The sequence below is a fragment of the Electrona antarctica genome (genome assembly GCF_951216825.1).
Source record: "Electrona antarctica genome assembly, chromosome: 17".
Taxonomy (NCBI): Eukaryota; Metazoa; Chordata; class Actinopteri; order Myctophiformes; family Myctophidae; genus Electrona; species Electrona antarctica.
Genome location: NC_136798.1, coordinates 328,440 through 355,964, shown reverse-complemented (window position 1 = coordinate 355,964; position 27,525 = coordinate 328,440). Strand labels below are relative to the sequence as shown.

General features: G+C 50.1%; 1 protein-coding gene across 1 annotated transcript in view; it reads left to right on the top strand.

The window, feature by feature from the left end:
• LOC306940546 (kinesin-like protein KIF26A) overlaps positions 1 to 27,525 on the top strand; it is a gene marked incomplete at both ends in the record, with an annotated part of 128,181 nt that overhangs the window by 100,135 nt on the left and 521 nt on the right. Inside the window, 7 exons of the mRNA XM_079525643.1 lie at positions 1,578 to 2,022; positions 2,435 to 2,965; positions 5,200 to 6,691; positions 10,450 to 10,712; positions 15,064 to 15,260; positions 18,459 to 18,482; positions 19,013 to 19,163. Of these exons, the coding sequence (XP_079381769.1) occupies positions 1,578 to 2,022; positions 2,435 to 2,965; positions 5,200 to 6,691; positions 10,450 to 10,712; positions 15,064 to 15,260; positions 18,459 to 18,482; positions 19,013 to 19,163 (3,103 nt within the window). The remainder of the gene's footprint in view (positions 1 to 1,577; positions 2,023 to 2,434; positions 2,966 to 5,199; positions 6,692 to 10,449; positions 10,713 to 15,063; positions 15,261 to 18,458; positions 18,483 to 19,012; positions 19,164 to 27,525) is intronic.

The following is a 27,525-nucleotide window of genomic DNA, read 5'->3' as shown; positions in this document are numbered from 1 at the left end:
CGGAGCGTTACGCCAGGAGAGGAAGGTAATTATAGTCCTCATGACGGAGCGTTACGCCAGGAGAGGAAGGTAATTATATTCCTTATGGCGGAGCGTTACGCCAGGAGAGGAAGGTAATTATATTCCTTATGACGGAGCGTTACGCCAGGAGAGGAAGGTAATTATATTCCTTATGGCGGAGCGTTACGCCAGGAGAGGAAGGTAATTATATTCCTCATGACGGAGTGTTACGCCAGGAGAAGAAGGTAATTATATTCCTTATGGCGGAGCGTTACGCCAGGAGAGGAAGGTAATTATATTCCTTATGGCGGAGCATTACGCCAGGAGAGGAAGGTAATTATATTCCTTATGACGGAGCGTTACGCCAGGAGAGGAAGGTAATTATAGTCCTCATGACGGAGCGTTACGCCAGGAGAGGAAGGTAATTATATTCCTTATGACGGAGCGTTACGCCAGGAGAGGAAGGTAATTATATTCCTCATGACGGAGCGTTACGCCAGGAGAGGAAGGTAATTATATTCCTCATGACGGAGTGTTACGCCAGGAGAGGAAGGTCATTATATTCCTTATGACGGAGCGTTACGCCAGGAGAGGAAGGCAATTATATTCCTCGTGACGGAGCGTTACGCCAGGAGAGGAAGGTAATTATATTCCTCATGACGGAGCGTTACGCCAGGAGAGGAAGGCAATTATATTCCTCATGACGGAGCGTTACGCCAGGAGAGGAAGGTAATTATATTCCTTATGGTGGAGCATTACGCCAGGAGAGGAAGGTAATTATATTCCTTATGGTGGAGCGTTACGCCAGGAGAGGAAAGTAATTATATTCTGGCGACCCAGCCGGGGTGATCAAGTCCCGATTTACATCCCAGTATTTACCCCTAAATCAGTCCCACTAGGGCAAAACCAGGGCCACACAATCCGTTGGAACTACTCCAGAACTACTCTGCCAGTGCTGGGAGGTACACTTCTGGCACATGGAGGGACTAGGCTCTGTGGGTTGTCTCCTGTCCGGGCCCCTCCTACATTTTGCCACAGACGAGACCGAGTCACATGTCGGTGACCCCTAGGGTTGTGATCTAACCCAGGAGTTCTCAACATTTTTGTCTGGGGACCCCCGGAAATGCTTTGGCCATGTATCGCGATACCCACGGGATACATGGACAATTTTACATAATTTCATCTGCAAAGTCCTAGAAGTACAAAGTGGTAATAAGGTTGAAATCTCTTTTTTTGCAAGTAGAAATATATCCGGGGTCTTGCAGGGTTAAGGAAAGATTATCCATGTACTATGTGTACTATGTAAACTTCATGACCATTTTACCAGCCATTCAGTTGTAAAAAAAAAAAAAAAAATTAACAAAGGAAAGTAGCCACACGCTTTGATCTCGCCGCAAAGCTATAGTTCCAAACATTGGAACTATCCCATTGAGATAGAATGAGCACTTCCGCATTCCATTGTTACAATGGGAGTCAACGCTAGTGTCGCCACTCTCTTACTAGATTACTCTGCCTGCCCTGATCTAACCACCCCCCCCCCCCCCCCCCGTCCCGTCCCGTCCTGTCCCATCTCTCAGACGGGCGCCGCGGCCGTGCTGAGGAGGAGGATGCTGCGTCTGGAGCGGGATGTCGTGCGGACCACGGTGACGCTGCAGCGGCCGGTGGAGCTGAACGGAGAGGACGAGCTGGTGTTCACCGTGGTGGAGGAGCTCCCCGCCGGCCTGCTGCTGCCGGACAACGGCCGGCCCTGCAACCTGCTGCGCTTCGGCAGCGACCACCACTGGGAGGCGCTGTCGTGTCCGCGAGGCTCCTCCTCCTCGCGGCCCGTCAGCATCATCAGCAGCATCAACGACGAGTACGACCTGTACACGTCGTGCGAACGTCGCGGCCCTGACGTCGCCGTTGCCGCCGCCCCCTCGTCACGGGAGGAGGAGGAGGAGCGGTTCCCTCGCCGCGACGACGAACAGCCGCCCGTCGGCTCGTGGGCGAGCGAGGCGAGCGCGAGGTCGCCGCACGGCGAAGGTATCACTCCCTATCTTCCGCCGTAGTCTGAAAACCCACCTTTTCAGACTCCATCACGGCCCGTAGCACTTGACCTATAGCCCCTTAGATAGCACTTTAAGTAGACTTAGATAGCATTGTTTATTATTATAATAGTATAGCATGTTACGTAGACATCACTAGAATTGCATTTTATGTAGTCATAGCACTTTATAGTATATATGTATATGGTATAGTATATTATATATGTATAGTTTATACAATATAGTTTCATTATATAGATATTCCACTGTTACGTTCTTAGCTTACGCTTTCGTTTCATGATAACTACGTTTTATGTATGTGATGTATTGCCATGCTTTCTGTTATTGCTTAATGTAAATCGCTCTGGATTAAGAGCGTCTGCTAAATGCCTAAATTGTGAATTGTAAAGGTGGCGCCCGTTCGGAGGGGAGGTTCTCGAGCGCCGTGCCAGCGCCGGACAGCGTGTCCTCCTCGGCGCGGCCGTCTCCCGCCCCGTACCACCCGGACAGCGCGTCCTCCTCGGCGCGGCCGTCTCCCGCCCCGCCGGACAGCGTGTCCTCCTCGGCGCGGCCGTCTCCCGCCCCGTACCACCGCAGGGAGACATTGTCTCTGACGCGCGGCGGCGGCGGCGACGCAGAGAGCTCGCTCTGCGACAGCGGCGTGGGCTTCTTCTCCGAGCTGGACATCGCTGACCCCGTCACTCCCCCCAGCAAGCCTCACTTCTTCTTGAGCGCCGGGCGTCCTCGTTCCCCCGACGCTGACGAGTCCGCCAATAAAGCCTCGCCGCCCCCGAGAGGCCGAGCCAACACCGTGAGCGCCTCCTCGTCCTCGTCCTCCCCGGTGGGCCCTCGCCACTCCTCCTCCTCCTCGGCCGCCCACTCCAGTCTTCCCAGGAAAGCCAGGACTAACGCGACCTCCTCGACCTCCGCTTGGGGCTACGGTAGGTGTGGAGGTGTTACGGTGATAAATATCGTCTAGGTGATACAATGTCTCTACGATGTGACTGTTCAGAGATATCATACGTGTATCGTGATACAGTGAATGCACATTCTATGATTTGCAGTTTAATTTATTCTTTAAATGAGAATTCCATGCTAGAAGGCTTTCTTACCTTTATTTGTAGTTGTTACGTCCCCCAACAAAGACGTCCAGCAGGTGTTATTTGTAGTTGTTACGTCCCCACCAAAGAGGTCCAGGTGTTATTTGTAGTTGTTACGTCCCCACCAAAGAGGTCCAGGTGTTATTTGTAGTTGTTACGTCCCCACCAAAGAGGTCCAGGTGTTGTTTGTAGTTGTTACGTCCCCACCAAAGAGGTCCAGGTGTTATTTGTAGTTGTTACGTCCCCACCAAAGAGGTCCAGGTGTTATTTGTAGTTGTTACGTCCCCACCAAAGAGGTCCAGGTGTTGTTTGTAGTTGTTACGTCCCCCACCAAAGAGGTCCAGGTGTTATTTGTAGTTGTTACGTCCCCCACCAAAGAGGTCCAGGTGTTATTTGTAGTTGTTACGTCCCCACCAAAGAGGTCCAGGTGTTATTTGTAGTTGTTACGTCCCCACCAAAGAGGTCCAGGTGTTATTTGTAGTTGTTACGTCCCCACCAAAGAGGTCCAGGTGTTATTTGTAGTTGTTACGTCCCCACCAAAGAGGTTCAGGTGTTATTTGGAGTTGTTACGTCCCCACCAAAGAGGTCCAGGTGTTATTTGTAGTTGTTACGTCCCCACCAAAGAGGTCCAGGTGTTATTTGGAGTTGTTACCTCCCCACCAAAGAGGTCCAGGTGTTATTTGTAGTTGTTACGTCTCCACCAAAGAGGTCCAGGTGTTATTTTGTGCAAAAGTGCATTATTGGCTATTTCCCCTGATATAAGCCCTCAATGGAGGTTGGGTTTTTGTGCTAATTCGCCTATTTCCATCAAAATAAGTAGTAAAGTGTGCCGCTTGGGATACTATTTACATTATGAAGAGAGGATATATAAAAAATGTTTTATTGTTGAGCGATGGAACTAAGCGAATTAGCACAACAACCCAATGCCCCATTCAATTCAATGCAATTCAATTCAATTCATTGAGGGCTTATGGTAGGGGACATAGCCAATAATGCGCTTTTGCACAAAATAACACCTGGACCTCTTTGGTGGGGACGTAACAACTACAAATAAAGGTAAGAAAGCCTTCTAGTCTGTAATTCTCCTTTAATTTATACTTCTGTCGAACGATAGTTTTGTTGGCCAACAAATATTTTGGACTAAGGGACAGGTCGAAATTTAAATAGGGGTACCCCTGGAGGAAATTGATGTGTCCTGATATAAAATACCATCACCCTCCCTGTGAATGAAAATAAAAATCCAGTCCCCTCCCCAGGTAATTAAACAAAAAGGAATCACCCTCCCCTATTAACCTATTAATTAACATCACATTTACCTCAGTATTATTTATTCCTAACTTTAATCTGGTAGCGTTTTCAATATGTGAGAAAATAAAGTGACCGCAAAAATCGCGCAAAATTGACAATGGTTTCGCAGTCTAACGCCTAACACAGCAGTGGGGGTTGAAGTGTGTACTTGTAGAGTGTGTTGTAGTGTGATTGACACGGGGAACAATGAAAACCGGTCCTGTTGGGAAGAACCAAGTGAAAGCAACAGAGGGGTATCGTTGACCAAGGTTGTACTTTAATTCAGAAAAGCTGTAGTATTAGATATAAAACCCGGACTATTTTATTATCAAAATTGGATCACCCTCCCTTGGACTCGAAGTAAAATGATCTCACCCTCCCTCTGACTAAAATTAAAAAGACATGGCCCTCCCCTATTTTCCTCCAGGGCCCCCTTTTCTAAATTTCGACTGGTCCCTAAATGTTCTTCTTCTTTTTCGTTGTTCTACTGTTAACCCATTTTGAGCGGGAACCCCTTTTGGTGTTACATACATCATGTTATAATTTAGCTATTGAAAAATAGCAGATCTACAAGCTCATAGCGCTCATAGCACCGAGTGGCGCGCTACGAGCTTGTAGGTTGCTATTTTTTCAAAATTGTGAAAATGCCGCACAAATCTTTGAATATATATTCTTTCAGAAGACTTTTTTTATTTCGACGTCAGGTCTAAATGGTTTAAGTAACTTGAAAATCATATCGTGATATTATATTTTGTCCACATCCCCCCCCCCCCCCCCCCCCCCCCTAGGCTACGGCAGCAGACAGGACGGCAGGATGAAGGACGACCCACCGCGGCATCAGGGAAGCAGCAGCGCTCGCTTCGACCTCAGAGACGCGGAGTTCCCCTCGGCGGGCAGACCGCTGCGGAGCGGCAGCGCCCCCTCCAGGAGACCCCCCGGCGGGGGGAACAGCAACAGTGTGCCGCGGCCGCCCAAGACGCAGCAGCCCGGCGGCCCCACCATGTGTCAGAGGGTGGTGGACGGCTGTGAGAAGATCAGCAGGTCCAGAGGAGGAGGAGACCCTCTGGTCAGGAGGCCGCAGCTCACGCGAGGAGCCACCACTCTGGGAACCGTGTCGTCCTCGGTCCCTCACGGCGGCTCCCAGTGGAGCCGCGGCGACGACGGCGGCTTTTCGGCGAGGTTCGCGTCGTTGGGGAAAAAAGGCAACGACAGACAGAACCCCGGCTCGGTGATTATTATTCCCAAATGGGGATCCGGCAGTGTTTCCCCTCCTCCCGCGCCGCCCGTCAGGAAGTCGAGCCTGGATCACAACAAGACGAGGATCGCGCTGTCTCAGAGCGCCCTGAAGTGTCCCAAAACCTCCGCCTCGGAGGAGGATGAGGAGTTCACAGCGAGGATCAGGGCGGATTCCTTCGGTCACAAGACGTCCAGTCTGAAGGCTGACCACGGATCTGCCAGGGCGGCGTCTTCGTCCAGTCTGAAGACGCGGGGCGGCGCCGGCGCCAAAGGCGATTCCTCCTCTCGGTTCTACGGCAGCGCGACGTCCCTGGAGCGGTGCGGCCAGGCGGCCTCGGTCGTCGGGTCCAAGCCGCCGCCACCGCCCGGCCTGTCCAGGGAGAACAGCACCAGCGCCGGCCTGGCAGGACACGGCGGCAAGCCCAACCGGTCCACACCGAGGCTCGGGGTGCCCGCCTCCGCCTCCGCGACCACGCTTCCTCCTTCCTCCCCCTCAAGTTGTTCTTCTCCTTCTTCCGCTGCTGTGTTCTTAACAACAACAACAACAACAACAACAACAACAAGCAAACTGACTCAGATCAAGGGTCAGGGCGTTGCCAGCAGCGGATCGAAGTCTCGCACGTTGTCCGCCAGCGGCGGTTCCAAAACCCTCGCCTCCTCTAAATCCCCGGAGAACACAACAACGACGACGACGACAGCCGCGGCTGTGCGCAACGCCAGCCTGCCGCCTCCGAGCGGGGGGAAGTCCCCGGCCCGCTCCTCCCCCGCCGCCGCCGTGACGGCGGCTAAATCGGGCAGGGGGACCATCATGGGGACCAAGCACGCCATCAGCAGGGCGGCTAACAGTCGCGTCAGCGAGCTAGCCGCCACCACCACCACCGCCACCGCCACCGCCAGCCAGAGGAAGCAGTTCGCCGCCGGCGCTCACGGCGGTTCGGGGATCGCGGCGGGAAGTGATGTCGCCGGAGGAACGCCCCCGACACCCGCCTTCTTGCCACTCCCCTCGCCGTACAGTAAGATCACGGCGCCGCGGAGACCCCAGAGGTACAGCAGCACCACCTGGTGGTTCCACTAAATCTACAGTTGATTTAGTCGACTAAAATGTATTTTGGCGGGCCTTGATGCCGTCGTAATGGCTGATTTTACGCGTGCTGAAAATAGCCGATCTACAAGCTCACAACGCGCCGCGCTGCGACGCGTTGTGAGCTTGTAGATCGGCTATTTTCAGCATGCAACCAATTGTAAAATGACTGGATGACTGGATCTCTTGTCCACTAGTCCCTTCCTAACGTTTTAGTCTAGTTTTTATTTGTTGACGAAATTGTCAGTAGGCCTATATTCAGTCTTAGTTTTAGTCATCATAGCTTAGTTTTCATTTAGTTTTCATTTAGTTTCCATTTAGTTTCCGTCAGTGAAAAAAGGTAGTCGACAAACATTTTTCGTCTTAGTTTTAGTCGACGAAATCAACACTGGTATGTAGTAACGAATGTAACGAAGGGTTAGGGTTAGGGTTAGCCTGATTATCAGACTGTAGCTTTCTTGAAGCTTCAGTCTGACATTGTCTCCTGTCTGAGCGATTTCAAGGGGGAGGGGATTAGAATTTCCCTCAACCAGTAGCCATTGGTGTTGTTTTTCCCTCCTTCCTCTGTGTGTTGCGCTGCGTGATGACGCTGAAAACGGGACTCGGCGCTGATTGGTTGTTCGTTAGACCCACCCCCACCACCGATTCTCATTGGATAATACATTTTTGTACCGAAGAAATTATAGGTTCACAGAGCAACACCAGACCAAGAGACGCAGTCCACTCAGAGAGTGGGCGGGGTCTTTGGGCTGGATCCAGGCTAGGTTAGGGTTATATTAGTAACGGGTGTAACGAATCGATACATTTTAACAGCGATACGATACGTATCACGATACATGGTTGACGATACGATACATGGTTGACGATACGATACATGGTTGATGATACGATACATGGTTGACGATACGATACATGGTTGACGATACGATACATGGTTGACGATACGATACATGGTTGACGATACGATACATGGTTGACGATACGATACATGGTTGATGATACGATACATGGTTGACGATACGATACATGGTTGACGATACGATACATGGTTGACGATACGATACATGGTTGACGATACGATACATGGTTGACGATACGATACATGGTTGATGATACGATACATGGTTGATGATACGATACATGGTTGACGATACGATACATGGTTGATGATACGATACATGGTTGATGATACGATACATGGTTGATGATACGATACATGGACGATGTTGGTTCATTATGACGATACGATACGATTCAATGATTTGAAATCGATACAGTAACTATTTAAAATACATTGACATTATTTTAATTTTAAACTAAGTAATTAAACCCCTTTTTTTCTTTTTTCTTCTAAAAATTAATAAAAACACAAAAATGTACTATTGATACAATCGATTACCTGCATAGCAAAACGATCCGATACTGATTAATTGCATTGCAAAACGATACGATACAAAGTCAATGTTGCATGTTTTCATTTTGATATACTTAGATTCTTGAAATTCAAATATATTTTCCGATGCAGTTACTATTATCGTTACACCCCTACCTGGTAGTATTGATTTTGTCAATAAAAATGTTTGTCGACTAACGCTGACGAAAACAAAATTAAAACTAAATAAAAACCAAGCTACGATGACAATTTCGCCACCAAATAAAAGCTTGAGTAAAATGTTAGATAGCGGCTAATGGAAAAGAGATCCAGTAGAACTAACAGATGAGTCATTTTATGCTAGGTTGCATGCTGAAAATTGCTAATCTACGAGCTTGTAGGTCGGCTATTTTCAGGTATGTTCCATCCATCCATCTTCAACCGCTTATCCGTAGTCGGGTCACAGGGGCAACAGCTCCACCAGAGAGCTCCAGACTTCCCTCTCCAGGGCAACATTAGTGACTTCCTCCTGGGGGATCCTGAGACGTTCCAAGGCCAGTGAGTCGATGTGTTTCCTCCATCTGCGCCTTGGTCTGCCCCGGGGGTCTCCTCCCAGTGGGACGTGCCTCGAGGACCTCCCTAGGGAGGCGCCCGAGAGGCATCCTAACCAGATGCCCGAACCACCTAAGCTGGAAGAAGCCACTTGTATTCGCTAATTTAGTCGACCTTATTCGGTCGTGACCCACACTTCATGACCATAGGTGAGAGTAGGAACACTTCATGACCATAGGTGAGAGTAGGAACACTTCATGACCATAGGTGAGAGTAGGAACACTTCATGACCATAGATGAGAATAGGAACACTTCATGACCATAGGTGAGAGTAGGAACACTTCATGACCATAGGTGAGAGTAGGAACACTTCATGACCATAGGTGAGAGTAGGAACACTTCATGACCATAGGTGAGAGTAGGAACACTTCATGACCATAGGTGAGAGTAGGAACACTTCATGACCATAGGTGAGAGTAGGAACACTTCATGACCATAGGTGAGAGTAGGAACACTTCATGACCATAGGTGAGAGTAGGAACACTTCATGACCATAGGTGAGAGTAGGAACACTTCATGACCATAGGTGAGAGTAGGAACACTTCATGACCATAGGTGAGAGTAGGAACACTTCATGACCATAGGTGAGAGTAGGAACACTTCATGACCATAGGTGAGAGTAGGAACACTTCATGACCATAGGTGAGAGTAGGAACACTTCATGACCATAGGTGAGAGTAGGAACACTTCATGACCATAGGTGAGAGTAGGAACACTACATGACCATAGGTGAGAGTAGGAACACTTCATGACCATAGGTGAGAGTAGGAACACTTCATGACCATAGGTGAGAGTAGGAACACTTCATGACCATAGGTGAGAGTAGGAACACTTCATGACCATAGGTGAGAGTAGGAACACTTCATGACCATAGGTGAGAGTAGGAACACTTCATGACCATAGGTGAGAGTAGGAACACTTCATGACCATAGGTGAGAGTAGGAACACTTCATGACCATAGGTGAGAGTAGGAACACTTCATGACCATAGGTGAGAGTAGGAACACTTCATGACCATAGGTGAGAGTAGGAACACTTCATGACCATAGGTGAGAGTAGGAACACTTCATGACCATAGGTGAGAGTAGGAACACTTCATGACCATAGGTGAGAGTAGGAACACTTCATGACCATAGGTGAGAGTAGGAACACTTCATGACCATAGGTGAGAGTAGGAACACTTCATGACCATAGGTGAGAGTAGGAACACTTCATGACCATAGGTGAGAGTAGGAACACTTCATGACCATAGGTGAGAGTAGGAACACTTCATGACCATAGGTGAGAGTAGGAACACTTCATGACCATAGGTGAGAGTAGGAACACTTCATGACCATAGGTGAGAGTAGGAACATTCATGACCATAGGTGAGAGTAGGAACACTTCATGACCATAGGTGAGAGTAGGAACACTACATGACCATAGGTGAGAGTAGGAACACTTCATGACCATAGGTGAGAGTAGGAACACTACATGACCATAGGTGAGAGTAGGAGCGAACATTGCTCGGTAGACAGAGAGCTTTGCCTTCTGAACTCTGAACTCTTGTTTCGTCACAACAGCGCATTAGTACCGTAGTTAAAACGTAGTTAAAAACCTGCCAAAATACATTTCAGTCGACTAAACCAACCGTAGATTGAGTCCACTAAAATTGTATGAGATTTACTGTATATTTACGATATTTAGTACGCTTAAAGCATTTCAGATGAATGACTTAAATAAATGTGACTAAAACCAGGTACAGCAGCGGCCACGGCAGTGACAACAGCAGCGTCCTGAGCGGGGAGCTGCCTCCCGCCATGGGCCGCACGGCGCTCTTCTACCACAGCGGAGGCAGCAGTGGCTACGAGAGCATGCTGCGAGACAGCAGCGACACCACCACCGGCACCACCTCGTCCTCCGCGCACGACTCCATGAGCGAGAGCGGCGTCGTCTCCTCCTACACCAGCAGGAGCAGCAGCATGAGGGTCTCCAGGACGCCCAAGAAGCAGAGAGGCAACGGTGGGTGTCGTCGTTTTGGTTTGTTTTACAGTGTGTTTTTAATAGTGATGGGAGATGAATCGGCAAACACATCGGTATCGGCCGTTTTTAGTTGATTTTAGATTCATCTGTATCGGTTTGATCTGTCTGTACAGATAAACAAGCCCAAAGTAACAGCTTGAACAGATCTACAAGCCCAAAGTAACAGCTTGAACAGATCTACAAGCTTAGAATATTAAATACGCCTGCAGTGCAGATACCCTGTTACATGTATTTTTCAGAATGGACAAAAAGTGCATTATTCGTCTATATGAGTGTCCCGCTATAGAGTCTCATTCTCCTGGTGTCTTTGGCAGTGAGTGTCCCTCTATAGAGTCTCATTCAGCTCCTGGTGTCTTTGGCAGTGAGTGTCCCGCTATAGAGTCTCATTCTCCTGGTGTCTTTGGCAGTGAGTGTCCCTCTATAGAGTCTCATTCTCCTGGTGTCTTTGGCAGTGAGTGTCCCGCTATAGAGTCTCATTCTCTTGGTGTCTTTGGCAGTGAGTGTCCCGCTATAGAGTCTCATTCTCCTGGTGTCTTTGGCAGTGAGTGTCCCGCTATAGAGTCTCATTCTCCTGGTGTCTTTGGCAGTGAGTGTCCCGCTATAGAGTCTCATTCTCCTGGTGTCTCTGACAGTGAGTGTCCCTCTATAGAGTCTCATTCTCCTGGTGTCTTTGGCAGTGAGTGTCCCGCTATAGAGTCTCATTCTCCTGGTGTCTCTGGCAGTGAGTGTCCCTCTATAGAGTCTCATTCTCCTGGTGTCTTTGGCAGTGAGTGTCCCGCTATAGAGTCTCATTCTCCTGGTGTCTTTGGCAGTGAGTGTCCCTCTATAGAGTCTCATTCTCCTGGTGTCTTTGGCAGTGAGTGTCCCGCTATAGAGTCTCATTCTCCTGGTGTCTTTGGCAGTGAGTGTCCCGCTATAGAGTCTCATTCTCCTGGTGTCTTTGGCAGTGAGTGTCCCGCTATAGATTCTCATTCTCCTGGTGTCTTTGGCAGTGAGTGTCCCGCTATAGAGTCTCATTCAGCTCTTGGTGTCTTTGGCAGTGAGTGTCCCGCTATAGAGTCTCATTCTCCTGGTGTCTTTGGCAGTGAGTGTCCCGCTATAGAGTCTCATTCTCCTGGTGTCTTTGGCAGTGAGTGTCCCGCTATAGAGTCTCATTCTCTTGGTGTCTTTGGCAGTGAGTGTCCCGCTATAGAGTCTCATTCTCCTGGTGTCTTTGGCAGTGAGTGTCCCGCTATAGAGTCTCATTCTCCTGGTGTCTGTGGCAGTGAGTGTCCCGCTATAGAGTCTCATTCTCTAGGTGTCTTTGGCAGTGAGTGTCCCTCTATAGAGTCTCATTCTCTTGGTGTCTTTGGCAGTGAGTGTCCCGCTATAGAGTCTCATTCTCCTGGTGTCTTTGGCAGTGAGTGTCCCGCTATAGAGTCTCATTCTCTAGGTGTCTTTGGCAGTGAGTGTCCCGCTATAGAGTCTCATTCTCCTGGTGTCTTTGGCAGTGAGTGTCCCTCTATAGAGTCTCATTCTCCTGGTGTCTCTGGCAGTGAGTGTCCCTCTATAGAGTCTCATTCTCCTGGTGTCTGTGGCAGTGAGTGTCCCGCTATAGAGTCTCATTCTCCTGGTGTCTTTGGCAGTGAGTGTCCCGCTATAGAGTCTCATTCTCTTGGTGTCTTTGGCAGTGAGTGTCCCGCTATAGAGTCTCATTCTCCTGGTGTCTTTGGCAGTGAGTGTCCCGCTATAGAGTCTCATTCTCCTGGTGTCTTTGGCAGTGAGTGTCCCTCTATAGAGTCTCATTCTCTAGGTGTCTTTGGCAGTGAGTGTCCCGCTATAGAGTCTCATTCTCCTGGTGTCTTTGGCAGTGAGTGTCCCGCTATAGAGTCTCATTCTCTAGGTGTCTTTGGCAGTGAGTGTCCCGCTATAGAGTCTCATTCTCTTGGTGTCTTTGGCAGTGAGTGTCCCGCTATAGAGTCTCATTCTCCTGGTGTCTTTGGCAGTGAGTGTCCCGCTATAGAGTCTCATTCTCCTGGTGTCTTTGGCAGTGAGTGTCCCGCTATAGAGTCTCATTCTCTAGGTGTCTTTGGCAGTGAGTGTCCCGCTATAGAGTCTCATTCTCTTGGTGTCTTTGGCAGTGAGTGTCCCGCTATAGAGTCTCATTCTCCTGGTGTCTTTGGCAGTGAGTGTCCCGCTATAGAGTCTCATTCTCCTGGTGTCTTTGGCAGTGAGTGTCCCGCTATAGAGTCTCATTCTCCTGGTGTCTTTGACAGTGAGTGTCCCTCTATAGAGTCTCATTCTCCTGGTGTCTTTGGCAGTGAGTGTCCCGCTATAGAGTCTCATTCTCCTGGTGTCTGTGGCAGTGAGTGTCCCTCTATAGAGTCTCATTCTCCTGGTGTCTTTGGCAGTGAGTGTCCCGCTATAGAGTCTCATTCTCCTGGTGTCTTTGGCAGTGAGTGTCCCGCTATAGAGTCTCATTCTCCTGGTGTCTTTGGCAGTGAGTGTCCCGCTATAGAGTCTCATTCTCCTGGTGTCTTTGGCAGTGAGTGTCCCGCTATAGAGTCTCATTCTCCTGGTGTCTTTGACAGTGAGTGTCCCTCTATAGAGTCTCATTCTCCTGGTGTCTTTGGCAGTGAGTGTCCCGCTATAGAGTCTCATTCTCCTGGTGTCTTTGGCAGTGAGTGTCCCGCTATAGAGTCTCATTCTCCTGGTGTCTTTGGCAGTGAGTGTCCCGCTATAGAGTCTCATTCTCCTGGTGTCTCTGGCAGTGAGTGTCCTGCTATAGAGTCTCATTCTCCTGGTGTCTTTGGCAGTGAGTGTCCCGCTATAGAGTCTCATTCTCTTGGTGTCTTTGGCAGTGAGTGTCCCGCTATAGAGTCTCATTCTCCTGGTGTCTCTGGCAGTGAGTGTCCCTCTATAGAGTCTCATTCTCCTGGTGTCTTTGGCAGTGAGTGTCCCGCTATAGAGTCTCATTCTCCTGGTGTCTTTGGCAGTGAGTGTCCCTCTATAGAGTCTCATTCTCTAGGTGTCTTTGGCAGTGAGTGTCCTGCTATAGAGTCTCATTCTCCTGGTGTCTTTGGCAGTGAGTGTCCCTCTATAGAGTCTCATTCTCTAGGTGTCTTTGGCAGTGAGTGTCCTGCTATAGAGTCTCATTCTCCTGGTGTCTTTGGCAGTGAGTGTCCCGCTATAGAGTCTCATTCTCCTGGTGTCTTTGGCAGTGAGTGTCCCGCTATAGAGTCTCATTCTCCTGGTGTCTTTGGCAGTGAGTGTCCCGCTATAGAGTCTCATTCTCCTGGTGTCTTTGGCAGTGAGTGTCCCGCTATAGTCTCATTCTCTAGGTGTCTTTGGCAGTGAGTGTCCCGCTATAGAGTCTCATTCTCCTGGTGTCTTTGGCAGTGAGTGTCCCTCTATAGAGTCTCATTCTCCTGGTGTCTTTGGCAGTGAGTGTCCCGCTATAGAGTCTCATTCTCCTGGTGTCTTTGGCAGTGAGTGTCCCGCTATAGAGTCTCATTCTCCTGGTGTCTTTGGCAGTGAGTGTCCCGCTATAGAGTCTCATTCTCCTGGTGTCTTTGGCAGTGAGTGTCCCGCTATAGAGTCTCATTCTCCTGGTGTCTTTGGCAGTGAGTGTCCCGCTATAGAGTCTCATTCTCCTGGTGTCTTTGGCAGTGAGTGTCCCGCTATAGAGTCTCATTCTCCTGGTGTCTTTGGCAGTGAGTGTCCCGCTATAGAGTCTCATTCTCTAGGTGTCTTTGGCAGTGAGTGTCCTGCTATAGAGTCTCATTCTCCTGGTGTCTCTGGCAGTGAGTGTCCCGCTATAGAGTCTCATTCTCCTGGTGTCTGTGGCAGTGAGTGTCCCGCTATAGAGTCTCATTCTCCTGGTGTCTTTGGCAGTGAGTGTCCCGCTATAGAGTCTCATTCTCTAGGTGTCTTTGGCAGTGAGTGTCCCGCTATAGAGTCTCATTCCCCTGGTGTCTTTGGCAGTGAGTGTCCTGCTATAGAGTCTCATTCTCCTGGTATCTTTGGCAGTGAGTGTCCTGCTATAGAGTCTCATTCTCCTGGTGTCTCTGGCAGTGAGTGTCCCGCTATAGAGTCTCATTCTCCTGGTGTCTGTGGCAGTGAGTGTCCCGCTATAGAGTCTCATTCTCCTGGTGTCTCTGGCAGTGAGTGTCCCGCTATAGAGTCTCATTCTCCTGGTGTCTTTGGCAGTGAGTGTCCCGCTATAGAGTCTCATTCTCCTGGCTGCTATTTTCTGGCTCACCCATGGCATTCCGCTGCATTTGCACTAATGCACCTACTACTGCGTATCAATGTTCACTATATTGAAACATCACGTTATTCATACTTCCAGGTTTCCAGCGGCGCCGACTGATCCCCAGCCCCATGCCGGACACTTCCTCCCTGGGGCGGAAGCCAGGGGGCGGAGCCCAGTGGGTGGACCTGCCCCCTCTGGGCGGAGCCATGAAGGAGCCGTTCGAGATCAAGGTGTACGAGATCGACGACGTGGAGAGACTGCAGAGGAAGAGGGACGTGTTGGCGGCGTCTGAGGTGAGATGTGTTGCTGTCTGAGGTGAGATGTGTTGGTGTCTGAGGTGTCTGAGGTGAGATACGTTGGCGTCTGAGGTGAGATACGTTGGCGTCTGAGGCGTCTGAGGTGAGATACGTTGGCGTTTGAGGCGTCTGAGGTGAGATACGTTGGCGTCTGAGGCGTCTGAGGTGAGATGTGTTGGTGTCTGAGGTGAGATGTGTTGGTGTCTGAGGTGAGATGCGTTGGTGTCTGAGGTGAGATGTGTTGGTGTCTGAGGTGAGATGTGTTGGTGTCTGAGGTGAGATGTGTTGGCGTCTGAGGTGAGATGTGTTGGTGTCTGAGGTGAGATGTGTTGGTGTCTGAGGTGAGATGTGTTGGCGTCTGAGGTGAGATGTGTTGGTGTCTGAGGTGAGATGTGTTGGTGTCTGAGGTGTCTGAGGTGAGATGTGTTGGTGTCTGAGGTGAGATGTGTTGGTGTCTGAGGTGAGATGTGTTGGTGTCTGAGGTGAGATGTGTTGGTGTCTGAGGTGAGATGAGTTGGTGTCTGAGGTGAGATGTGTTGGTGTCTGAGGTGAGATGTGTTGGTGTCTGAGGTGTCTGAGGTGAGATGTGTTGGTGTCTGAGGTGAGATGTGTTGGTGTCTGAGGTGAGATGTGTTGGTGTCTGAGGTGAGATGTGTTGGCGTCTGAGTTGAGATGTGTTGGTGTCTGAGGTGAGATGTGTTGGCGTCTGAGGTGAGATGTGTTGGTGTCTGAGGTGAGATGTGTTGGCGTCTGAGGTGAGATGTGTTGGTGTCTGAGGTGAGATGTGTTGGTGTCTGAGGTGAGATGTGTTGGCGTCTGAGGTGAGATGTGTTGGTGTCTGAGGTGTCTGAGGTGAGATGTGTTGGTGTCTGAGGTGAGATGTGTTGGTGTCTGAGGTGAGATGTGTTGGCGTCTGAGGTGAGATGTGTTGGTGTCTGAGGTGAGATGTGTTGGTGTCTGAGGTGAGATGTGTTGGCGTCTGAGGTGAGATGTGTTGGTGTCTGAGGTGAGATGTGTTGGTGTCTGAGGTGAGATGTGTTGGCGTCTGAGGTGAGATGTGTTGGTGTCTGAGGTGTCTGAGGTGAGATGTGTTGGTGTCTGAGGTGAGATGTGTTGGCGTCTGAGGTGAGATGTGTTGGTGTCTGAGGTGTCTGAGGTGAGATGTGTTGGTGTCTGAGGTGTCTGAGGTGAGATGTGTTGGTGTCTGAGGTGAGATGTGTTGGTGTCTGAGGTGTCTGAGGTGAGATGTGTTGGTGTCTGAGGTGAGATGTGTTGGTGTCTGAGGTGAGATGTGTTGGTGTCTGAGGTGTCTGAGGTGAGATGTGTTGGTGTCTGAGGTGAGATGTGTTGGTGTCTGAGGTGTCTGAGGTGAGATGTGTTGGTGTCTGAGGTGTCTGAGGTGAGATGTGTTGGTGTCTGAGGTGAGATGTGTTGGTGTCTGAGGTGTCTGAGGTGAGATGTGTTGGTGTCTGAGGTGAGATGTGTTGGTGTCTGAGGTGAGATGAGTTGGTGTCTGAGGTGAGATGTGTTGGTGTCTGAGGTGAGATGTGTTGGTGTCTGAGGTGAGATGTGTTGGTGTCTGAGGTGAGATGTGTTGGTGTCTGAGGTGTCTGAGGTGAGATGTGTTGGTGTCTGAGGTGAGATGTGTTGGTGTCTGAGGTGAGATGTGTTGGTGTCTGAGGTGAGATGAGTTGGTGTCTGAGGTGAGATGTGTTGGTGTCTGAGGTGAGATGTGTTGGTGTCTGAGGTGAGATGTGTTGGTGTCTGAGGTGAGATGTGTTGGTGTCTGAGGTGAGATGAGTTGGTGTCTGAGGTAAGATGTGTTGGTGTCTGAGGTGAGATGTGTTGGTGTCTGAGGTGAGATGTGTTGGTGTCTGAGGTGAGATGAGTTGGTGTCTGAGGTGAGATGTGTTGGTGTCTGAGGTGAGATGTGTTGGTGTCTGAGGTGAGATGTGTTGGTGTCTGAGGTGAGATGTGTTGGTGTCTGAGGTGAGATGTGTTGGTGTCTGAGGTGAGATGAGTTGGTGTCTGAGGTGAGATGTGTTGGTGTCTGAGGTGAGATGTGTTGGTGTCTGAGGTGAGATGTGTTGGTGTCTGAGGTGAGATGTGTTGGTGTCTGAGGTGAGATGTGTTGGTGTCTGAGGTGAGATGTGTTGGTGTCTGAGGTGAGATGAGTTGGTGTCTGAGGTGAGATGTGTTGGTGTCTGAGGTGAGATGAGTTGGTGTCTGAGGTGAGATGTGTTGGTGTCTGAGGTGAGATGTGTTGGTGTCTGAGGTGAGATGTGTTGGTGTCTGAGGTGAGATGTGTTGGTGTCTGAGGTGAGATGTGTTGGTGTCTGAGGTGAGATGTGTTGGTGTCTGAGGTGAGATGAGTTGGTGTCTGAGGTGAGATGTGTTGGTGTCTGAGGTGAGATGTGTTGGTGTCTGAGGTGAGATGTGTTGGTGTCTGAGGTGAGATGTGTTGGTGTCTGAGGTGAGATGTGTTGGTGTCTGAGGTGAGATGTGTTGGTGTCTGAGGTGAGATGAGTTGGTGTCTGAGGTGAGATGTGTTGGTGTCTGAGGTGAGATGTGTTGGTGTCTGAGGTGAGATGTGTTGGTGTCTGAGGTGAGATGTGTTGGTGTCTGAGGTGAGATGTGTTGGTGTCTGAGGTGAGATGTGTTGGTGTCTGAGGTGAGATGTGTTGGTGTCTGAGGTGAGATGTGTTGGTGTCTGAGGTGAGATGAGTTGGTGTCTGAGGTGAGATGTGTTGGTGTCTGAGGTGAGATGCATTGGCGTCTGAGCATATCAGCATATCATATTGGCATGTTGTCGTTGCCATCAGCAGCAGTATACCTCTGGGGTTTTCATCTTGTAGTTTTCACTGGTAGAGACTCGACAGCTCATTAACCGTGCAGAGAGAGGAGAGGACGACATACATTAATGTGATACTGGATGGAGAGCTGAGTTCCTTTCAATTAGGAGGAGAGAGATCATCTCCAATTCATCTCCTCAGCCTCTGCCTGTGCGTGTGTGTGTGTGTGTGTGTGTGTGTGTGTGTGTGTGTGTGTGTGTGTGTGTGTGTGTGTGTGTGTGTGTGTGTGTGTGTGTGTGTGTGTGTGTGTGTGTGTGTGTGTGTGTGTGTGTGTGTGTGTGTGTGTGTGTGTGTGTGTGTGTGTGTATGTATTCATTAATTGTCTGTTCTTTGTCTCCTATAGCAACCGTTCCAGGATGTTGAAAAGGTAGGCCTACATTTATACAGCTAAACATCTGGACTGAACTACTACTATAACTATATATATATATATATATATGTATATATAGAGCCTTCATTAGTATCACTGGTACAAGAGGCTGACAGCTGTGTGTGTGTGTGTGTGTGTGTGTGTGTGTGTGTGTGTGTGTGTGTGTGTGTGTGTGTGTGTGTGTGTGTGTGTGTGTGTGTGTGTGTGTGTGTGTGTGTGTGTGTGTGTGTGTCTCTGTCTCTGTCTCTGTCTCTGTCTCTGTGTGCGTGTCTGTCTCTGTCTCTGTCTCTGTCTCTGTGTGCGTGTCTGTCTCTCTGTGTGTGTCTCTGTCTCTGTGTGTGTCTCTGTCTCTGTGTGCGTGTCTGTCTCTGCGTGTGTCTCTGTCTCTGTGTGCGTGTGTGTCTCTGTCTCTGTCTCTGCGTGTGTGTGTGTCTCTGTGTGTGTGTCTCTGTGTGTGTGTGTGTCTCTGTGTCTCTGTCTCTGTCTCTGTGTGTGTGTCTCTGTGTGTGTGTGTGTGGCTGATCCAGGGTCTGCTGTACTTCAACGCCAGGCTCAGGATGCTGGAGAAGAGACAGCAGCAGATCCGAGATCTGCGGCTCAAACACGACAGGCTGAGGGTGGAGCTGGACACGGCCAAGGGCAGACTGATGCTGGACCAGTCCAAGTGGAGCGGGGAGTGTAAGTACTGATCCTGGACCAGTCCAAGTGGAGCGGGGAGTGTAAGTACTGATGCTGGACCAGTCCAAGTGGAGCGGGGAGTGTAAGTACTGATGCTGGACCAGTCCAAGTGGAGCGGGGAGTGTAAGTACTGATCCTGGACCAGTCCAAGTGGAGCGGGGAGTGTAAGTACTGATGCTGGACCAGTCCAAGTGGAGCGGGGAGTGTAAGTACTGATGCTGGACCAGTCCAAGTGGAGCGGGGAGTGTAAGTACTGATGCTGGACCAGTCCAAGTGGAGCGGGGAGTGTAAGTACTGATCCTGGACCAGTCCAAGTGGAGCGGGGAGTGTAAGTACTGATCCTGGACCAGTCCAAGTGGAGCGGGGAGTGTAAGTACTGATGCTGGACCAGTCCAAGTGGAGCGGGGAGTGTAAGTACTGATCCTGGACCAGTCCAAGTGGAGCGGGGAGTGTAAGTACTGATCCTGGACCAGTCCAAGTGGAGCGGGGAGTGTAAGTACTGATGCTGGACCAGTACAAGTGGAGCGGGGAGTGTAAGTACTGATGCTGGACCAGTCCAAGTGGAGCGGGGAGTGTAAGTACTGATCCTGGACCAGTCCAAGTGGAGCGGGGAGTGTAAGTACTGATGCTGGACCAGTCCAAGTGGAGCGGGGAGTGTAAGTACTGATGCTGGACCAGTCCAAGTGGAGCGGGGAGTGTAAGTACTGATGCTGGACCAGTCCAAGTGGAGCGGGGAGTGTAAGTACTGATCCTGGACCAGTCCAAGTGGAGCGGGGAGTGTAAGTACTGATCCTGGACCAGTCCAAGTGGAGCGGGGAGTGTAAGTACTGATCCTGGACCAGTCCAAGTGGAGCGGGGAGTGTAAGTACTGATGCTGGACCAGTCCAAGTGGAGCGGGGAGTGTAAGTACTGATGCTGGACCAGTACAAGTGGAGCGGGGAGTGTAAGTACTGATGCTGGACCAGTCCAAGTGGAGCGGGGAGTGTAAGTACTGATCCTGGACCAGTCCAAGTGGAGCGGGGAGTGTAAGTACTGATCCTGGACCAGTCCAAGTGGAGCGGGGAGTGTAAGTACTGATCCTGGACCAGTCCAAGTGGAGCGGGGAGTGTAAGTACTGATGCTGGACCAGTCCAAGTGGAGCGGGGAGTGTAAGTACTGATCCTGGACCAGTCCAAGTGGAGCGGGGAGTGTAAGTTCTGCACTGAATCTGATCCTGGACCAGTCGAACGGAGAGTATTAAACCATTTTGGGCGGGAACCCCTTTTGGTGTTAGCATTATGTTACCCTTTAGCTATTGAAAAATAGCTAAAGCATAACAAGCTCGTAGCGCCTGACATAGGAAACATAGCCTTTTCAGAAAACTGTCAGGATGTAGAAGACATTTTTAGAATCTGATCTCAGGTCAAAATGGGTTAAGTACTGCACTGAATCTGATCCTGGACCAGTTGAAATGGAGCGGAGAGTCTTACGTACTGCACTGAATCTGATCCTGGACCAGTTGAAATGGAGCGGAGAGTCTTAAGTACTGCACTGTCTATGTTGGTGTGAATCTGACAAAGTATTAAGGCAAATTGCAAAGTGGCAAAACTGTTATTAAACAGTTTAGTCGACGAAATCAACACTAGAAGGAAAGTCCAACCAAACAAAACAACTAAAGATGTGTGTACATGCCCAAGGCCTCCGTCGGTTTGATTATAAAGATGTGTGTACATGCCCAAGGCCTCCGTCGGTTTGATTATAAAGATGTGTATACATGTCCAAGGCCTCCGTCGGTTTGATTATAAAGATGTGTATACATGCCCAAGGCCTCCGTCGGTTTGATTATAAAGATGTGTATACATGTCCAAGGCCTCCGTCGGTTTGATTATAAAGATGTGTATACATGCCCAAGGCCTCCGTCGGTTTGATTATAAAGATGTGTGTACATGCCCAAGGCCTCCGTCGGTTTGATTATAAAGATGTGTATACATGCCCAAGGCCTCCGTCGGTTTGATTATAAAGATGTGTGTACATGCCCAAGGCCTCCGTCGGTTTGATTATAAAGATGTGTATACATGTCCAAGGCCTCCGTCGGTTTGATTATAAAGATGTGTATACATGTCCAAGGCCTCCGTCGGTTTGATTATAAAGATGTGTATACATGCCCAAGGCCTCCGTCGGTTTGATTATAAAGATGTGTATACATGTCCAAGGCCTCCGTCGGTTTGATTATAAAGATGTGTATACATGTCCAAGGCCTCCGTCGGTTTGATTATAAAGATGTGTATACATGTCCAAGGCCTCCGTCGGTTTGATTATAAAGGACGTGTATACATGTCCAAGGCCTCCGTCGGTTTGATTATAAAGGACGTGTGTATACACGTCCAAGGCTTAATTAGTGTTAAAAGTCACAACATTGTTCTAGATTCTGCTGAGTCGTGAGTCCTTTAACCCATTTTGGGCGGGAACCCCTGTTCTACTTTAGCTATTGAAAAATAGCAGATCTACAAGCTCATAGCACGCCACCGAGTGGCGCGCTACGAGCTTGTAGGTCTGCTATTTTTGAAAAGTCGTGAAAATGAGGCGCAAACCTTTGAATTTATATTATTTCAGAGCGTTTTTAACTCAAATGTTTGCTTCCAGGGGGGGTCCCTGGAACAACATATTTTGAGATGGGGGTCCGCGGCCAAATACAGATAATTCTGGGGGTCCTTGACATGAAAAAGGTTGAGCAAAGGTTGACATAGAAACAAGGGTTTTTCAGAAAACTGTTAGGATTTAGAAGCCTTTTTTAAATCGACCTCAGTCCTAAACATCCATTGTTGTGGTGATATCAGGCTGACTTTGTAATTGTATTAGTGATTAAATGCAGGCTTGGCTCGATTTGTGGTTATAAACAATAAACATTTAATACCCATTTGAACATTGAGTGCTGACTTAATTCTAATCGATCTGCGTTGACTCCAAAAAACAATGGCTTCAGTTTGTCTTTGTTTAATCGAAGAACAATCAGTCCAATTACTGCAATTTTGTATTATGTTTGTTCGATCCTTCTACTCTCAGTGCTTGAATTGGACGATTAAATATCCTGGTTATGCATGTTTATGCAAATGTGTGTGCGAGCGTGCGTGCGTGCGTGCGTGCGTGCGTGCGCGTGTGTGTGTGTGTGTGTGCGCGCGTGCATGTGTGTGTGTGTGTGTGTGTGTGCACGCACGCGTGTTTTCTGCACAATTATGCAAACATATGTTGCTGTTTTCCATAATCTCAGCGAGTGGGAAAACATACAAAGCATAATTAGGAATAAATCTCTCTCCTAAGAAGCTCAGCAGCACCTGAGCTTCTTAGGACCTGAGGACGATTCTACAAATTCCTTCTAAATCCTGACAGTTTTCTGAGAAACGCCATGTTTCTATTGTCAGTCGTTCTCAAACATTTTCATGTCCAGGACCCCCATCTGAAAATATGTTGTTCCAGGAAATATGAAAATATGAAAATATGTTGCTCATAGAGCGGCACTCGGTGCCGCGCTATGAGCTTGTAGATCTGCTATTTTTCAACAGCTAAAGCGTAACATAATGCTTAAAACACCAAAAGGGGTTAAATGAGCTACAGACAGTGACACAGCAGAACAACTAACCATTCTAAAAAAAACATTATTCTGTTTTCTGTTTTCTGAAAAACCTCATGTTTCTATGGCAGTGGTGCTCTTAAACCTCATGTTTCTATGTCAGTGGTTCTCTTAAACCTCATGTTTCTATGTCAGTGGTTCTCTTAAACCTCATGTTTCTATGTCAGTGGTTCTCTTAAACCTCATGTTTCTATGTCAGTGGTGCTCAAAAACCTCATGTTTCTATGTCAGTGGTGCTCAAAAACCTCATGTTTCTATGTCAGTGGTGCTCTTAAACCTCATGTTTCTATGTCAGTGGTGCTCTTAAACCTCATGTTTCTATGTCAGTGGTGCTCAAAAACCTCATGTTTCTATGTCAGTGGTGCTCAACCTGTTTCATGTCAAGGACCAATATTGCTTTAAATGTCAAGAATCTCTAAACCAGGGAAGAATCATAACATGGGTTTAGATTTCATCACGTCTTATGTACTGTATGAATGGACGGTGTTCTCATGACCACCGTCCATTCACTTCAATGGACGGTGTTCTCATGGCCACCGTCCATTCACTTCAATGGACGGTGTTTTCATGGCCACCGTCCATTCACTTCAATGGACGGTGTTCTCATGGCCACCGTCCATTCACTTCAATGGACGGTGTTCTCATGACCACCGTCCATTCACTTCAATGGACGGTGTTCTCATGGCCACCGTCCATTCACTTCAATGGACGGTGTTCTCATGGCCACCGTCCATTCACTTCAATGGACGGTGTTCTCATGGCCACCGTCCATTCACTTCAATGGACGGTGTTCTCATGGCCACCGTCCATTCACTTCAATGGACGGTGTTCTCATGGCCACCGTCCATTCACTTCAATGGACGGTGTTCTCATGGCCACCGTCCATTCACTTCAATGGACGGTGTTCTCATGGCCACCGTCCATTCACTTCAATGGACGGTGTTCTCATGGCCACCGTCCATTCACTTCAATGACGAGGTGAGGTCGATGACCACCGTCCATTGAGGTCGATGACCACCGTCCATTGAGGTCGATGACCACCGTCCATTGAGGTCGATGACCACCGTCCATTGAGGTCGATGACCACCGTCCATTGAGGTCAATGACCACCGTCCGTTCACTTCAATGGACGGTGGTCACAAGAACTGTCGCTATTACTTTCAGCGTTGTGATGTCACGTTGTGATGTCACGTTGTGATGTCACGTTGTGATGTCACGTTCGCTTCCTTTATAGTCCTGCATGCTGTGTGGCCAGAGATAGAGAGGGAGGGGGAGGAAGGGGGTGGGGGAGAGAGAGAGAGGGAGGGAGAGAGAGGGAGGGAGGGGGGTGGGGGAGAGAGGGAGAGAGATACAGAGAGAGAGAGAGAGAGGGAGGGAGGGGGTGGGGGAGAGAGAGGGAGGGAGAGAGAGAGAGAGGGAGGGGGGTGGGGGAGAGAGAGGGAGGGAGGGGGTGGGGGAGAGAGGGAGAGAGATACAGAGAGAGAGAGAGAGAGGGAGGGAGGGGGAGGGGGAGGGAGGGGGTGGGGGAGAGAGAGGGTGGGGGAGAGAGAGGGAGGGAGGGGGTGGGGGAGAGAGGGAGAGAGATACAGAGAGAGAGAGAGAGAGGGAGGGAGGGGGTGGGGGAGAGAGAGGGAGGGAGAGAGAGAGAGAGAGGGAGGGGGTGGGGGAGAGAGGGAGAGAGATACAGAGAGAGAGAGAGAGAGGGAGGGGGTGGGGGAGAGGGAGAGAGAGAGAGAGAGAGAGAGAGAGAGGGGGGGTGGGGGGGGAGAGAGGGGGGGGAGAGAGAGAGAGGGAGGGGGTGGGGGAGAGAGGGAGAGAGATACAGAGAGAGAGAGAGAGAGAGAGAGGGAGGGGGTGGGGGAGAGGGAGAGAGAGAGAGAGAGGGAGAGGGAGGGGGGTGGGGGGGAGAGGGAGAGAGATACAGAGAGAGAGAGAGAGAGAGAGAGAGAGGGAGGGAGGGGGTGGGGGGAGAGGGAGAGAGATACAGAGAGAGAGAGAGAGAGAGAGAGGGAGGGGGTGGGAGAGAGAGAGAGAGGGAGGGAGAGAGAGAGAGAGAGAGAGAGAGAGAGGGGGGGAGAGAGAGAGAGAGAGGGAGGGGGTGGGGGAGAGGGAGGGAGAGAGAGAGAGAGGGGGTGGGGGGGAGAGGGAGAGAGATACAGAGAGAGAGAGAGAGAGGGAGGGGGTGGGGGGGAGAGGGAGAGAGATACAGAGAGAGAGAGAGAGAGAGAGAGAGAGAGAGGGAGGGGGTGGGAGAGAGAGAGAGAGGGAGGGAGAGAGAGAGAGAGGGACAGAAAGACAGAGATCGTTTACAGGTCTCGCCATAGTCATCAGCATGCTAACTCCCTATAGATTTAAGTAAAGAAATGATGATGATTTTCTTTTTTTCTGTTTGGAAACAGGGAGCCAACATAGCCAGTGTGGAGGAGGAATAACATGTCATTTGCATAGTGTGCTGTATCTGCATCCTGTGTTGTGACACCTCCCTCCCATGGGGGACGATGGGAGGGGGTGGGGGGGGGGGGTGGGGAGGGGGGTGACACCTCCCTCCCATGGGGGACGATGGGAGGGGGTGGGGGGGGGGGGGGTGGGGAGGGGGGTGACACCTCCCTCCCATGGGGGACGATGGGAGGGGGGTGGGGGGGGGGGGTGGGGAGGGGGTGACACCTCCCTCCCATGGGGGACGATGGGAGGGGGTGGGGGGGGGGTGGGGAGGGGGGTGACACCTCCCTCCCATGGGGGACGATGGGAGGGGGTGGGGGTGGGGAGGGGGGTGACACCTCCCTCCCATGGGGGACGATGGGAGGGGGGTGGGGGGGGGGGGTGGGGAGGGGGTGACACCTCCCTCCCATGGGGGACGATGGGAGGGGGTGGGGGGGGGGAGGGGGTGACACCTCCCTCCCATGGGGGACGATGGGAGGGGGTGGGGGGGGGGGGGGGGGGGAGGGGGTGACACCTCCCTCCCATGGGGGCCGATGCTCATTGAGGACTAGAGGCCTCTAGTTAACCCCTGCCATGCTGTGTGCCGCGGGCTGTCAGCACGCTCCTATTCTGGGGGAACAATTAGAGAGAGGGGGGGGGGGGGGGGGTACCAAGAAAACGAAAGCGGTGATGCAACCTCCTGCAATGTCACATTATGCATTCTAAGACAAATACCTTTCATGTATTTACATATTAGGGTAAACACTGCATGATATATTCATTGTGTTGTTGTTGTGGTTATTGAAATTGACACTCACACATTCGCTATAGCTGATGTTCCTTGACAAAGATGGTCTGCTTCAGCCCCCACAAAAATACATGAATGGGCATTAAAATAGACTCGATACACAAACGGCTATGTCAACTAATTATCAATTGGTGTACTGTATATGGAGATGTCTTTGTGCGTGCGTGCGTGCGTGCGTGCGTGCGTGCGCACAATTATTAAATCAATGCTGTGATCAAAACGTGTCGCGTTGTGACGCATTTCGAGCTTGCAGATCTGCTACTTTTGAAGCTTCTGTTTGATGTTCTACCTAGCATGATCAAGTAGGGTGTTGATTGATTTACCATCCTGACAGTGCGATGGGATGTCGTTATTAGTTGTCGGGGTTGTCATGGCAACAACATATGCCAAACGGGAGGCATCCTTTGGTTAGACATAAGGTTGGTGAGGGGTGCGTTAAAACGACCGGATTAAGGTTGGTGAGGGGTGCGTTAAAACGACCGGATTAAGGTTGGTGAGGGGTGCGTTAAAACGACCGGATTAAGGTTGGTGAGGGGTGCGTTAAAACGACCGGATTAAGGTTGGTGAGGGGTGCGTTAAAACGACCGGATTAAGGTTGGTGAGGGGTGCGTTAAAACGACCGGATTAAGGTTGGTGAGGGGTGCGTTAAAACGACCGGATTAAGGTTGGTGAGGGGTGCGTTAAAACGACCGGATTAAGGTTGGTGAGGGGTGCGTTAAAACGACCGGATTAAGGTTGGTGAGGGGTGCGTTAAAACGACCGGATTAAGGTTGGTGAGGGGTGCGTTAAAACGACCGGATTAAGGTTGGTGAGGGGTGCGTTAAAACGACTGGATTAAGGTTGGTGAGGGGTGCGTTAAGGGTTGGAAGAGGGTTAAAACACACATCACAGCTGTCACTAGATCCTGTAGGTTTACACTCTACAACATACGACGAATTAGACCGTTCCTCACCCAGGAGTCAGCCCAGCTCCTAATCCAGACAACAGTCTTGTCAAAACTTGACTATTGTAACTCCCTCCTTACTGGCCTACCGGCATGTGCACTTAAGCCCCTCCAACTGATCCAAAATGCCGCAGCCCGCTTGGTCTTCAACCAGCCAAAATTCTCACACGTCACCCCCCTTCTCCGCTCCCTCCATTGGCTCCCGGTCGCTGCCCGCACAGAATACAAAACTCTGATGCTGGCATTCAAAGCAACCAAAGGCATGGCCCCCCCATATCTCACAAGTATGATCGTACCCTACAAACCCTCCCGCGCACTCAGATCAGCCAACGCAGGGAAGCTGGAGGTACCTTCACTAAAAACGCCGGGACAACGCTCCACACGTCCCAAACTCTTCTCCCTTCTGGCTCCAAAACTATGGAATGCACTTCCCATCACAGTCAGAACTGCAGCCTCACTCCCAATCTTCCGCCGTAGTCTGAAAACCCACCTCTTCAGACTCCACCATGGCCCGTAGCACTTGCCCTAGCCTAGCCCCTTAGATAGCACATTATGTAGACTTAGATAGTATTTTAAACAGACTTAT